The sequence below is a fragment of the Chiloscyllium plagiosum genome, chromosome 9 (assembly GCF_004010195.1).
Source record: "Chiloscyllium plagiosum isolate BGI_BamShark_2017 chromosome 9, ASM401019v2, whole genome shotgun sequence".
Lineage (NCBI taxonomy): Eukaryota > Metazoa > Chordata > Chondrichthyes > Orectolobiformes > Hemiscylliidae > Chiloscyllium > Chiloscyllium plagiosum.
The window spans coordinates 8,072,286-8,087,745 of record NC_057718.1 but is presented as its reverse complement, the minus strand read 5'-3'; the positions used below and the strand labels follow the sequence as shown (position 1 = coordinate 8,087,745).

Genomic DNA, 15,460 nt, shown 5'->3' with positions numbered 1-15,460 from the left:
AGTCATGGAGATGTACAGCACAGAAATAGACCCTTCAGTTCAATTTGTCTGATATTCCAACCTAATCTAGTCCCATTTGTCAGCACGTGGCCCTAATCCCTCTAAACCCTTCCTATTCATTTACCCGTCCGGATGCCTTTTTTGCAGCTATAGATTGTTACTGTATTAAACACATGTGGGAAGACCTTATGAATTATCATCATTGGCAGGTTTCCACACCTTTGTATTGAGACTTGCTCTTTCAGTAACTCTGCAGCTGAACTTTGCTCTTTTTGTTTTGCCCTTCTCCCTCTGGATTACCGTTCAGTGGCAGTCTCACTGCGGAATCAGATGCTGGTGTTGTCGAAGACCTCCCAGAAACACGCCGTTGCAGTTTCCCCTTCTATCACCATCCCAGAGCTGCGGCAGTTCACAATATGCCTGGAGGTCAGGGGAGCCAAGGAGGAGGAGAAGTGGACGTTGTTCTCATACACGGACAGCAGTGACACGGCACAGATCAGGTTCAAGAAGGAGGGCGATGACATTCACCTGGAAGTATCCGACGTGGAGTGTAACATTAGCGAGCTCTGGATTAAGCACTTCTCCGAAGAAGTGATCACTGATACTTGGCGGGAGCTGTGCCTCGCCTGGAATGGCACATCTGGCAATATCATCAGCCAAATGCAAGACAAGTACCAGCTCAACCCCTGCCCAGCATCACAGAACAAGGTCATTGCGGGCAGTGGTACCCTCTCACTGGCACCAAAAGTGACTCCAACCAGAAACACCTACACGGGTGACCTCTACAACGTCCGACTGTGGAACTTCAGCATGTCCAGTCAGTCACTGCTAGACCTAACCTGTGATGAGAAAGGGAATGTTGTGGACTGGGAGAATTCGTTTTGGGATATTCCTGTTGGTGTGCTGGAACCCAACAGTGACCTGAGCTGTGGTGAGTATACTGCTAATTATTTAATGTGTTTAGGTTCTTTTTGAATCTCTTATACTGTCTTTATCTGGATGGTTCCCACGCAATAATATACTTTTCCCATTAGACCTTCAATTTCCACTTACCTCACACTCACACTCTTTCTCACACATATACACACGCTGGTATGCATATATGCGCACATTCACACAAATACACAAACACACAGATGCACAGATAGATACGCGTGCCTACAAACAAATGCGGATGTACGCAAACTGACACATATACACATGCACACACGTACATGCACACAAAGACACATGCACACACATATGTACACACGAGCACACACGCAAACACGCACACAGATACACACAAGCACACTCGCATGCGCATATATGCACACAAATGCCCACACAAAGATGCGGTCTTCAGATTATATGCTGCCTACACCCAACTACTTTATGTAGCTCCTGCCTAGTGAGATCTAATGGAAAGATAGCGTTAGAGTCTGCCCATTGGGTATGTCCCACCAGCTGCTTGACAGGGGATGACAGGGGCATTGTGGTAAAGTGAAACACTGCACAATTTCCCCGAGGATCATTGGATAATCTCCACTGCTTGCAGCAAGATACGATCAGTCAAAGCTTGTTGAAAGAAAGAGGTGACTTAGAAGGGTCAATGTTGTAGGGCCTGTGGCATGTACAGAATGTGCTGTTGTGGGCTATCCAAAGAGAAGTTATTCAGTGAGTGAGTCAGCCCACTCACAGCTCCAGTTTCATTACTCATGGCATTAGTCAGTTTGTTATCTTGAGTCAGATTCTTTTAAAACATTGTATGCACTTGTTTCTATTTTGTTGGTTCCCTGGGAAAGGGTTTCACTGGTCCGTAACATGGTCCAAGACACTTGTTCTGTTTCATGTGCAATGTGTCACTAAAGACACTGCACAGTAGAGTCATTATAAAACATGCTTTCCTTTATTGGTCAGACTATTGAGTACAGGAGTTGGGAGATCATGTTGCTGCTGTACAGGACATTGGTTAGGCCACTTTTGAAATATTGTGTACAATTCTGGTCTCCCCGCTACAAGAAGGATTTTGTGAAGCTTGAAAGGGTTCAGAAAAGATTTACAAGAATGTTGCCAGGGTTGGAGGGTTAGAGCTACAGTGAGAGGCTGAACAGGCTGGGGCTGCTTTCCCTGCAGCATCGGAGACTGAGGGGTGACCTTATAGAGGTTTACAAAATCATGATGGGCATGGCTAGAGTAAATAGACAAGGTCTTTTCCCTGAGGAGGGGGAGTCCAGAACTAGAGGGCATAGGTTTAAGGTGAGAGGGGAAAGATATAAAAGGAACCTATGGGGCAACATTTTCATGCAGAGGGGTGGTGCATGTGTGGAATGAATTGCCAGAGGAATTGGTGGAGGCTGGTACAATTGCAACATTTAAAAGGCACCTGGATGGGTACATGAACAGGAAGGATTTGGAGGGATATGGGCCAAGTGTTGGCAAATGGGACTTGATTAGGTTAGGATATCTGGTTGGCATAGATGGGTTGGACCAAAGGGTCTGTTTCCGTATTGTACATCTCTATGACTCTTTGACCCTAAATGTGTTGCAGAAGTCCTGCTCTGCTCACCCTTTGTAAACTCTCTCTCAATGTTTCCTGGAATATTTGTCATTTAGTGCAATTGTAAATGCATTACTTTTTAATATTCACTCTCATTGGAGACATCAGTTACCTCAATAACACATGAGGGGAGAGTAACTGCCCTTGGCATTGAGACAACCTTTTATTGAGCATGGCTTCAAGAATCCTCTGCGAAATTGGAGTCATTAGGAATGAGGGGAAGAAGTCTCTGCTGGTTGGAGTCACACCTGGCACATTGGAAGATGGTTGTTGGGAGTCAGTCATCTCTGAAGAAGGGCCTGTGCCCGAAACGTCGAATCTCCTGTTCCCTGGATGCTGCCTGACCTGCTGTGCTGTTCCAGCAATAAAGTTTCAACTTTGATCTCCAGCATCTGCAGACCTCACTTTCTCCTCAGCTCCAGTCCATCCCTGTAGGAGTTCCTCAGTGTAGTATCCTAGACCCAATCGCCTTCAGCTGCCTCATCAATGACTTCCCTCCATCGTAAGGTCAGAAGTGGGATGTTCAGTGATGATTACACATTGTAGGTCTACCCACAGCACATGTACTGCAGAGCAACAAAAAGGCAGCTTGCCATCACCAACTCCAGGGCAGTTAGGGAGGGCTATAAATTCTGTCCCTGCTCGTGACACCCACATCCCATGAATGAATAGAGAAAACTCCCTGTTCTTGGTTATTTTGCTCTGTAATCTGAAAGAATAGGTTCCCATCACTAAGTCCACCCCACCCTCCAGAAAGGAAGATTTCAGTTCCTCACCTGTTTCTGACTCCTTTTCAAGTGGGCATCTGAGTGGTCATCAAGGACTACTATTTGATAGGTGACCTGTAATACTGAGATTGATAAACTCCTGACATTCCATCAGAATGTGTTAGGCCCAGAATAAGACATACTGTTGGGCCCAACCTATTCACCTCAACAGAGAGACCGGAAACAGAGAGAATGCTTCCTCTTGTGGGGGACAGTATAACTACAGACCCATCGGTATAAAGCAGACAACCAAGAAATTCTATCAGGAATTCAGAACAAATGTGCTTACCCAAAGAGTGATAAGAATGCAGAACCCACTATCACAGGGAGTGGTTGGAATGAAGGATATCATTACATTTAGGATAAAGCTAGATACATAAATAAGGGGGAGGCAATAAAGGGTTAAGCTGGTAGAGATGGACGAGGAAAAATGGGAGGAAGCTTGAGAAGACCTTAGAGTGATTGGACTGAATCATCAAAGTGATATTTCATTTACTCAGAAAGAAAGAAAAAAATTGCATTTAGATAGCACCTTTCACATAATTATGGTGCTGTAATGGTTTACAGCTGATGGTATATAATAGAAGAGTAGTTAATGTGGCACACATATAAGCCAGCTCCCATAAAGAACAATGCCTTAACGCCAGGATAATGTTCTCACTGTTTAGAGTATTTTACTCTTTATAGATAGAGACTGTAAATTAGCCATGTTGATGAAGGATCATTATAAGCCAGAATGCAGAGGATAACTGCCCTACTCTTCAGATTTGTAACTATATGATCCTGTATCTCTGCCTGAGAGAGTAGACAGGGTATCAGTCGAGCGTCTCATCTGAAAGATGGCACCTCTAACAGTGAAGCACTGCCTGAGTATTGCAACAGAATGTGAGCCTAGTTTGTTCTCAAGAGTTTTGATCTCCAGCCTGGACATTCGGATTCAGAATTGGGAGTGTTGTTCACTGACTCATGCCTGCTTCTCACAAGAACCATTGTTCTGCCTGTTCTAAGTCGTGGTGCCAACTTATAGATTGTTTATACTCAGTCTTGTTTACTTACACATGGGTCTGTGGCACATTGACACTTGCCAAAGTTTGTTCAGATCAACTTGAGATTAATGTTTGATTCATCAGAGCCAATTCTAACGTAGTGCTAATGCATGTTTGGTGCTTTCTTGTGCCACTCATTAATGAAATTTCAATCCCTGGAGAGCTATCCAAGTATAATCTATAACCAGAGAACAATACACACTATTAGTACTGCCAATAACATTTGCTCCTCAGGCAATGACCATCTCCAACAAGAGAGAATCTTACCATGAATTTACCCTGACAATCAAAAATATTACTATCACTGAATCCTCCACTATCACCAATCTAGGGGTTATCCATTGATCAGAAACTCAACTGGACTGGCCATGTAAATACTTTGTCCACAAGAGCAGGTCAGAGGCTAGGAATCCTGCAAAGAATAACTCACCTCCTGACTCCTCAAAGCCTGTCCATCATCTACAAGGCACAAGTCGGGAGTTTGATGGAAGACTCCCCACTTGCCTGGATGGAGACAGCTCCAGTGACACTTGAGAAGCTCAACACCATCCAGGACAAAGCAGTCCACTTGGTCAGTACTGGATCAGTACCTTCAACATTCCTTGCCCCAACTATTGACCAACACAGTAGCAGCAATGTGTACCATCTCCACGATGCACTACAGCAACTCATGGATCCTTTGACATGACCACTACCATCTAGAACAACAAGGGTACAGATGCACAGGAACACCACCCTGCAAGCCAATTGGAAGCACTTGATCATTGTGTCATGTCGCACAGTCAAAAACTCTGGAGCTCCCTCCTGAAGTACACATGGACTACAGCGGTTCAAGAAGGAAGTTCATTTCTGCCTTCTCAAGATGATATTGAGTGATCCTTTCCTCTTCTGAGTGAGAGTTGCACTCCAGGTTTTACAAGTGACTGACAAGCTGAATCATCTGTCCCTAAGTACAATTACTTCCATTCTGTAGATTGGCTGTGAGCCAGGATCTTGGAGAATTATTTTACTCAATCTGTGACCCTTTGGCAGTTTCACTGATGTGGCTCATCAAGACTTAAAGTTTCTTCTGACACATAATCAAATCGGTTTGGAGGTAGGCGTCACTGAGTTAAGAAACTCAAAAAAGGTAAAACACTTGGATATATAAAGTAGCTTTTCTGACATAGATAAGCACATTAAGAGCCAATGTGTGCTTTTTTTTGACATGGGCTCCCTTTTGCAATGTAGGAAATCAGGCAATTTGCCCACAGAAAGATCCCACAAACAATGATGAAATAATTGGCCAGATCATGATCTAATGGCCTCAGACAGGGTATGAAAAGCACAAAAGAATTTCTCATATTAATGACCCATGATATAATCTCACTGTTTGAGCTGGACAGGTACAGAAAGGTCTGCATGTGGATATAAAGATCAAAAAATGAATGAATTTGAAGTGTTCAATACAGAGCAGTTAGTGAACATGCACACACATATAAACATACACCACATTGACACATACGCGCGTGCGCACACACACATACACACAAACGTGCATATAAATACGGAGATATAAGCACTCATAAGTACACACAAACAAAAACATGAACATAACCACATGTGCACACACAGAAACATGTGCACTCATGAAAAAATAGAAGCACAAATACACACACTCCCACACACAAGCATGCACGTAAACACATAGGTACACAGACATGCCTGCAAACAGAAACATACACAAACATGCATGTGTCCACACACACAGACTCACCCACACCTACACACAGACAGCCCCACATGTGACCATGCACACACTCAGCCCTACACACAGTTCCACATATACACACGCACATACACACAGCCCCATACATGTACCACACACACACACACTCAGCCCTACACACAGTCCCACTCACACACAGCCCCGCACATGACCACACACTCAGCCCTACACACAGTCCCACACACACATGCACACACAGCCCCACACATGACCACACACACACAGTCCCAAACACACATACACACACATACAACCCCACACATGACCACACACACACACACACTCAGCCCTACGCACAGCCCCACACACACACACTCACACACACACAGCCCCACACATGACCACACACAAAGATACAGACCACTAACCCCCCATGCATGCACACACACACAATAATGTTCACATTTCTTCTGCCTTCTATTTATAGCATATTCTTGTCACTGTGTTTAAACTTACACATAAACAGGTTGTCGGGAGTTCTCTCTAATGTCATTATGTGTCTGTAAAGATTTCTTAACTAACATGAATTCCTCTCACTTTCACAGCTACTGCCTCACCTACCCAGATGACCATCAAACCCACCTACTGTTCAACTCCAGGTTCTGGCTGTCAAGGTAGGGCCAAGAGCAGTGTTGTCAGACTGTGACAAATTAGCCATCACGGTCTGTACTGCTTTTCTTAATATCATCTTTTATTTTAATAGGACAGATTTTCAACTGGGTCCCACTGCTCTTTAGGTTAGCTAAGAGTATCCAAGGATACCTGGGTCTCACTGACGAATGAAAGTGTCGGTGAAAGCCCCAATTATGGATGTTCTCCAGCAGCTATTACTCAAAGCAATGTCAAACCTCGATCGGGAAACTCAGGGTAAACCGTGCACTCAATCGAGAATCGTTTAACCTGTTTCCAGTAGGAGTGCCTAAACACTGAGAAGAGGAGGAGCTGAGCAGAGATTTGGTGTTTGAAGTGGCAGTTCCACGATTCTAGCTATTTCCTGGTTCTGGGACAGTTTGGATGTTTGAGGGCAGGATTCCCAGGAGGAAGGGAGGGGGAATAACAGAGAAAGAGAGAAAGGATCGTAAGCTCTTGGAAAAGTCTTTCAATCTACATGCTGTCAAAACTAAACTCTGGAAACAATTTTAACTCAGTTCTTTCAATTTGCATGATGTTCGCATTTCTTCCACCTTCTATTTGTAGCGTATTCTTGTTGTTGCGTTTAAACTTACACATAAGCAGGGTGTCAGAAGATTCCAGAAATTCCAAACCTTTCTCTAGAGAAAACAAGCATAAACAGCCTTTCATTTAACATGATCGGCTCTTAACGAGGAATACCAATGACCGGAAAATCTTGGTAGAACAACCCAGACTAGCTTTTCAAAGGGAAATTCATCAAACAAAAAAAAAATTCCACCGAATGTTACTTCAAAGAAGGAGGCCATCTTGCTTCTTGTCAACTCTGTGAGAGACAGCTATCTTGAATTTCCACAGTATCTGAGAAAGAAAAATGTTCTTTTTGAGCTTAACACTAAAATTCTATGATTTCTGTTCACAATTTGATCAAATATAGTTAGGAAATAGACTGATAAGGTTAGTGTAGCCTACCTAAACATGAGCTTTTATAAACCTTAACCCTAAGAGTTCTGATGAAGAGTCACTTGACCCAAACATTGACTCTGATTTCTCTCCAAAGGTGTTGCCAGACGTACTGAACTTTTCCAGCAATTTCTGTTTTTACTTTTGATTTACAACATCTGCAGTTCTTTCAGTTTTTGCTTTTATCAAAAGTTTGGTTAAGAATATTTGTTTATTTGAATAAACTTGTTTGGACATCTTCAGACGCACCTTGAGGGACAAATGGCCTTGAACTCAGAATTTACTGGCCTAGAAGTAGGGACAGTACCACTGCCTCACAACAACGCTATTGAGCTTTGTGAGGTGAGAGGTTAGTCAGATCTCAAACATGCCCAACAAAATTCATCTGATTGTTAAAATAAGTTTCATATTGCAAAGAAAAAATAACAATTCGGCACAGGAACAGGCCGTTCATCCCTCCAAACCTGTGCCAACACATTTTGCCCTACCATACAGAAACTTCCTTCACTTACAGGATCCTCATCCCTCTATTCCCTTCCTGTTCGTGTATCCGTCCAGGTGCTTCTTAAATGCTGCTATTGAGTCAGTTTCCATCACCACCTCTGGCAGAATGCTCCAGGCACTCACCATCCTTTGTGGAAAATTTGCTTCGTACATCTGTTTTAAACATTCTCCCACCCCACATCCTTAACCTGTGTCCCTGAATAATTGACCCCTCCAGTCTGGGAAGAAGCCTCATACTTTCCACTCTATTCATGCCATTCGTCCCTCATTGAAACACCAGGGAAGACCCACCCAGTTTCCTCAAACTCCCCTCATAAGACAATCCCACCATTCTGAGGATTAATTTGGGGAACATCTGTTGGACTCTCTGTCTGACAAGCATATCCCTCCTTAGTTAAGGTGAACAATGCTCCAATCTCACCAGAAGATATAGGAGCAGAATTAGGCCATTCGGCCCATTGAGTCTCCTCCATCACTTAATCACGGTTGATATGTTTCTCAGCTCATTCAATTGCCTTCTCCTCATAACCTTTGATCCCCTTACCAAACAGCAATGAGTTCCACAGATTCACCACTATCTGGCTGAAGAAATTGCTCCTCATCTTTGTTTGAAAGGCCATCCCTTCACTCTGACGCTGTGCTCTCTCGTCCTAGTCTCTCCTACTTCGCGTCCACTCTATCCCGGTCTTGTAGTATTCTGTAAGTTTCAATCAGACCTCCCCTCATCTTTCTATACTCCATTGAGTACAGACCCAAACTCCTCAAACACTCCTAATATGGTAAGCCCTTCATCCTCAGGATCATTATTGTAAACCTCTGGACTCCCCCCAAAGCCAATACATTCTACCTTAGATACGGGGCACCAAAACTGCTCACAATATTCCAAATGCGGCCTTATACAGCCTCAGCAGTACATTGGTGGTCTTGTATTCACCAAGGTTTTATACAGTAAGCACACACACTTTCTATAGAAACCGCTCAGTAAAATGCACACATTTTATTGAGGTTTGTGATAAAATTGTTACTAGCACAACATTGGTCGATGTCTGAACAGGGAGGGGAGGGGGGTTGCATGGTCAATTGGGAGGTAAAAACAACCAGCTCAGAATTACAACAAGTTAATTGTTGGCCAGATTTTAGTGACTCTCCTACAAACATTGCTTGCTTTCTGTCTCTGTCTTGGCAGCGGTCCCAGTGAGTAGCCCACGGCCTGAGGTAGTTAAAAGCCTTGTCTCTTTGTGTTGTCGCTGTCTGTGTATTTTCCCCTGTGGTCCGATTGACATGAGGCCATTGTATGCACGGGCATTGTTCGGCAGCCTGGCTGCTGCCCTGTCTTGTTGAGCGAATGACTAATGGTTCAAATCAAACAATGTATCAGAGGAGGTCAATCAGCCACTAAACCATCGTGATTACGAGGTTTAGCTGACATCTTATCACCAAATAGGTGTGACAGGAAAGCTGGAACATTAGAACTCAGAGCAGGAGTAGTCCATTCAGCCCTTCTACCCTGCTCTGATATCATGGCTGATCTCATCTTCGCCACAACTCCATTTTCCTACCCACTCCCCATAACCCTTCTACCCATTACTCATGAAGAATCTTAAATTTAATCCCAGCATCCACCACATTCTAGGGGAGTGAATTCCACAGATTCACTACCCTTTGAGAGAAGTAATTTCCCCTTATCTCTTTTAAATCTGCTACCCCTTATCCGAAAGCTATGACTTCTCATTCTAAATTGCCCCACATGCAATCTCCATCTACTGTGTCAATTCCCTTTGGCATGTTATATACTTCAATTAAACCTCCCACTCATTCTCCTAAACTCCAGAGAGTATTGGTCTAAACTGCTCAATCTCTCTTCCTAAACCAAGCCTTTCATCTCTGGAATTAATCTCATGAATCTTCTTTGAACTGCCTCCAATGCAATTATATCCTTCCTCAAGGAACAGGACCAAAGCTGTGCAATACTCCAAGTGCGGTCTCATCAATGCCTTGTCATTAGACCAACCAGGCTACTGGAGGAGTTGTTTGAGAAAGAAGCATTTGTCCAAACAAGATAGTTGGATTTCACTCCTTACCTTTGCAAATTCCTCTTGGTATTCTGAGCAGTTGCCACTATTGACATAAATTTTTAATCCTTTTAAACTGGCAGGTACACAGGAAAGTAAAATGTATCACTGAAAGCAGAAATGAATCTCTTTATGACCTTAAATATGTTCAATAGATCTCTTGCTGCTGATTGTCGTCAACTCTTTGAGAGCCATCTTTTCATTCCCCTCTCGATCGACTTAAATCTTAACTGGGGTTCCAGAGGCGAGGTAAAAATCCTTGCCCACTGGCAGAAACTCTGCTTTGTAACAAAACCAGTACAACAACAACACCCATATCTTATATTTTACACATGGTGGAACAAAACATCCCCAAGGTCTACTGTGGGAACGTTACCAAACAAAATTTGATACCAAGTCATGTTTTCTGACCACTGGCCAGGAGCTTGGTCCCAGAGGTGGGTTCTAAGAACTGTCCTAAAAGAGAACAGTGAAGTAGAGAATTGGAGAAGCTTAGAATTCCAGAGTTTAGGACCTCTGTATGTGAATGTTGGAACTGTTGAAAAATTGGTGATAATGCACAGGCAAGACTTAGCACATGGTAAACAGCTCAGAGGGTTTTGGGGCTGGGGAAATAGTTGAGGAGGGGAAGTTGTATGGGGCTAAGGAGTAATTGGAAAGTTTGTATTGGACATGCAACACCTTACTGCTAGGAGGTATGAATGTGTTATCGTTCATTCAGGGAGTCCAAGTTGCTGAGGTAATGTTTACTTTTTAACGAACACTTTGTGACCCAGGGTGATGGTCGAAGCTTCAAGTTTCTCCCCAGCACATGGTTGACCAGGGATCTCTCTCACCTGCTATTGGCGTGTGTTGGAAGGATTTACAGGTGGATAACCAGCTTGCTTGGCTGTGTTATGTATGAATTTCCTGGCCCACCTGGAGTATGTTAGGGTCCCCGAGGGCCTGGCTCAGAGGCAATTACGCTGTCCTGTAAGCTGTCCTTATTATCTAATACTTCTGTTTAGAAACAGAAATAAATGAAGAAAGGGATCTCACTCACACTGGCAAGTTTTTATTCTTGCATTTCTGGTAAGGCTGGCATTTGTTAGCCACCCCCTAGTTTGCCATTGAAAAGGGAGAGGTGGGTTTGAATTGTTTGATCCAATGGACTGGCCGTTGTAGAGGACCTCAGTGTAAGACTGGCTTTATACGGGGGTTAACCGAGGTTAGGATGGTCAGTTTCCTGTTGTGGAGCCAGTAAGATTGGGAAAAAGTAAGGCTGGGTGGAAGAGGCGATAGCTGGATTTGGGTTGGGGTCCAAATGTGCCACTGTTTACCTCAGGGTTCCATAGGTCAATGAGTTCTGATGGTGAATGTTATTGCACTGAACCCAGTTTCCTGAGGGCTAAAGTTCAAACCCTGATGATTAGATTAGATTACATTACAGTGTGGAAACAGGCCCGTTGGCCCAACAAGTCCACACCGACCCGCCGAAGCGCAACCCACCCATACCCCTACATTTTACCCCTTACCTAACAGTGTGGGCAATTTAGCATGGCCAATTCACCTGACCTGCACATCTTTGGACTCTGGGAGGAAACCAGAGCACCCGGAGGAAACCCACGCAGACACGGGGAGAACGTGCAAACTCCACACAGTCAGTCGCCTGAGGCAGGAATTGAACCCAGGTCTCTGGCGCTGTGAGGCAGCAGTGCTAACCACTGTGCCACCGTGCCGCCCAAAGGTCATCTGATCCAGTATGCCATGAGCTTGTCCCAAAATCAAACTGACTTGCTTTAACACCCTTCAAGAAGCACTTTGCTGATATGTAAAACTGTGGAGTTATACATATCTGTCACTTGGTCTCCTTTGAGTGTTGCATTTAATAGTTCACACCTCCAACAGCCCAGCACTCTGTGATGACAAAGTCATTTTCCCTGGGGTGAGGGAGTCCAGAACTAGAGGGCTTTGGTTTAGAGTGAGAAGGAAAGATATAAAAGGGGCAGCTTTTTCACACAGAGAGTGGTACGTGTATGGAATGAGTTGCCAGCGGAAGTGGTGGAGACTGGTACAATTGCAACATTTAAAAGGCATCTGGATGGGTATATGAATAGGAAGGGTTTGGAGGGATATGGACTGGGTGGGATTAGATTGGGTTGGGATATCTGGTCGCCATGGACAGGTTGGACCAAAGGGTCTGTTTCAGTGCTGTACATCTCTATGACTCTATGACTGCTGCACTGAAGTGTCAGCTTAGATTACGTATTCAAGAGCAGCACAACCATCCAAACTCAGGGGGGGGGACATTGCTCCCACTGGAACAAGGCCAACCTGAATGGCTCACAATGGCCAAATCCATAATCTGTATGAAATAGCAACGTTTATGGGGCAAAGGGAGGTATTGTACTTTTTGATGATGATTGATTATGAGTTCTGTCAGTCGTGGTGTGCAATGACAAACTCCTTCATTTCGCCTGAACTAACCTGCAGCCACCTGCATGTTTCTTCCTTATCTTGTTACCAGTGACCACACCATCCCATTTCAGCACTAGTATCACTAACACGCATGGTACTAACAGCCCTGAGCCCTCCACTGCTGGTAAGCAAACCTTGTTTTACTCATTTTGTTATTATTTTGAGATATCTCAAGTTATCAATTACTCTGTGCACAGTTGTTATGGGGAAAGCTGTGGTAAGGATGTTGTGGTGTAATGATACCCTCCTACCACTGGTGGTGTTGCAGTTCATCTACCAAGAGAAGGGTTCAATGACAGTGTGTCATGTTTATATATACAGCTCCCTTTATAAATGAGCACATAGTTATTTATGATAGAAAATGCCAAAAGAAAACATATGCAGTCGTCAAATGAAAATTATTTGACACTTACGAAACTAGAATATCATTTTGCACAAAAAATATATTAAATCCAATTGGGCTGTTATATAGTGGAATCCATTATGAATCAATGCATTACAAATTTATTTAAAGTGTGGAGGTTTCATGAGCCCCTCCCAGAAAAGGTCAATCTTTATTTCAATCTTCATTTTTCTAGTTCAAAATTGTTTCATTTTTCAGGTCCCAATACCTGCTTTATAATGGACTTCCACTGCATAAATTCTTAAATAATTATTTGTGATATATGATACACCATAGTTTGGCATATTATGGCATGTTACAACAAGGTAACATATAAGCTTTACAATATGCAATTATAGTACGCAGTAATACAGAAATACTCTTGTACTGTCTCAATGGAGTGAATGGCCTCTATCCAAGCCATTATGACTCTCTAACTGTATATTGTAATGTGTGATGTGGAGCCATTGGGAGAATCCCAGATGGACAGGCAGCTCTACAAATCCGTCTTTTAAAAAAACCCAGAGGAGTTTCCTGATAGAATAGTTTCTGTATACAGTTGAGTTTAAAGAGGATTGCAAAGGGGAAAATCTTCCTTATTGGGAGAGAGGGTGATTTAAATTTCCTGAACTGGATAACGGGTCGTGATTTTTTTGCTCTAAAACAACTGTGAGAGGCCGAATGGCCTCTGTCTGTGCTGTGAGTTTTTGTGAGTGTATAATTCGAATGGGCTTTTGTGGAACCAAAGAGCAGATCAAACTATGGAAATTTGTAGCTCCCTAATATGCTCTGAATGAATGATTGCTTAAGTCAATTGAACCACAGGCACAGGAGTAGAAGTAGGCTATTCAGCCCATTGAGTCAAGTCCGTCGTTCAATGGCTGATCTGATAATCATCAACTCCACTTTCCTACCTTATCCTCCTAATCCCTGATGCCCTTTTGAAATCTGTCAACCTCAGCCTTGAGTATCCTCAGTGACCCCAACTCAACAGCCATCTGCGGGGGAGAATGAGAGGAAAACATTCCTCATCTCGGCCTTCAATGGGTGACTCCTTGCTTGCTTGAGTATCCTCTGGTAGAGCGAGGGAAACCATTTTTCTACAAGCCATTGGGAGAATCCCAGATGGACAGGCGGCTCTACAAATCCGTTTTTAAAAAAAACCCAGGGGGAGTTTCCTTTGCGAAATCGAGAATCTGAAGTTTCCTCCTCTGGGTTTAAGTGAACGAGGCAATGCCTCCCTCTGCGGGGGGAGACAGCAAACACCTCTCACAGACAATGTCACAGAACTGCTACACCTGAGAACTCTGAGGTCACAGCCTTTGGAGGCTGCTTAACATGTTAAGAGGTCTCCCTTAGCATCTCAAGACTCTTTAAATGAAGAAATTGGAGCCAATCATTTCCATTTTTCTTTTGATGTTGCCCATCAGGCTGTTGAATGTACATCCGCACATCACTTGGTTGAGTCACTGCCCCAGGGACTGTGTCATTCCTTCCTGCCATCTTATCTCCACAATGCCTGGGTAGTGCACAGGACCATGGGTCAAAGGTCAGAGGTTAAAAATGGACAATTTCACAGAGTCACCATCAGAGAGCACCAGTTGATAACCATGTTGCTGACAGTGAAAGTGTTTATTGCTATTGAGTAAATACTAGATTCACCAGGGAACAGTAATCACAGCCAAGATGCTATCCAGTAACATTTCACTGCTTCATGGTTCAAGGGGTTTGAGGATTAGTGGGAAGGGGACAGAGTCTCGTTTTTGGAAGCCGTGTGTTCAATATTTTACATTTGCTTGCATCACAAAGGCACAAACCCTCCACTCTCGGAAATCACATCGCCAGGAACGACAGAACCTGCGGCACCCAGTAAGTCCCTGGAATTTTTGCACTTTAATACAGTAATTGTAAATAGCTACATGTGGAGAATAGGCTGGCTGTGCAACTGCCTCAGGTGTCAGTGTCTCGTCCAGTCATGTGTAAGAGCTTGCATTGATATAGCGTCGTCTTCCCACCACAGTGACGTGCTCTACAGTCCGTTAATGTAGCCACTGCTGCAATAGTTGGAACGCAGCCAACAATTTGCAAGTCTCCATAAACATACAAATCTTCTCAAAACTCGCTATAAACATTGGGTTGATGACTAGGTAATCTTTATGGTGGTGTGATTTAAATGTCAAACAATGGCTTGGACGCAAAGGCTAACCCCGTCACTGCTATTTGAACTAACACCAAGAGATTTTATACATTAATCTGAGTCCCTGCCTGGCCAATAATATTAATGTCTCATCTGAACATTGCCATCTTCCACAGTGCTGAATTGAAGTATTAA

General features: G+C 43.6%; 1 protein-coding gene across 1 annotated transcript in view; it reads left to right on the top strand.

Moving 5' to 3' along the window:
* The window catches only part of adgrg6 (adhesion G protein-coupled receptor G6), a 119,099-nt gene that overhangs the window by 36,494 nt on the left and 67,145 nt on the right, over positions 1–15,460 (top strand). Inside the window, exons 5-8 of the mRNA XM_043696747.1 lie at positions 308–931; positions 6,666–6,734; positions 12,796–12,870; positions 14,938–14,997. Coding sequence (XP_043552682.1) covers positions 308–931; positions 6,666–6,734; positions 12,796–12,870; positions 14,938–14,997 — 828 coding nt within the window. The remainder of the gene's footprint in view (positions 1–307; positions 932–6,665; positions 6,735–12,795; positions 12,871–14,937; positions 14,998–15,460) is intronic.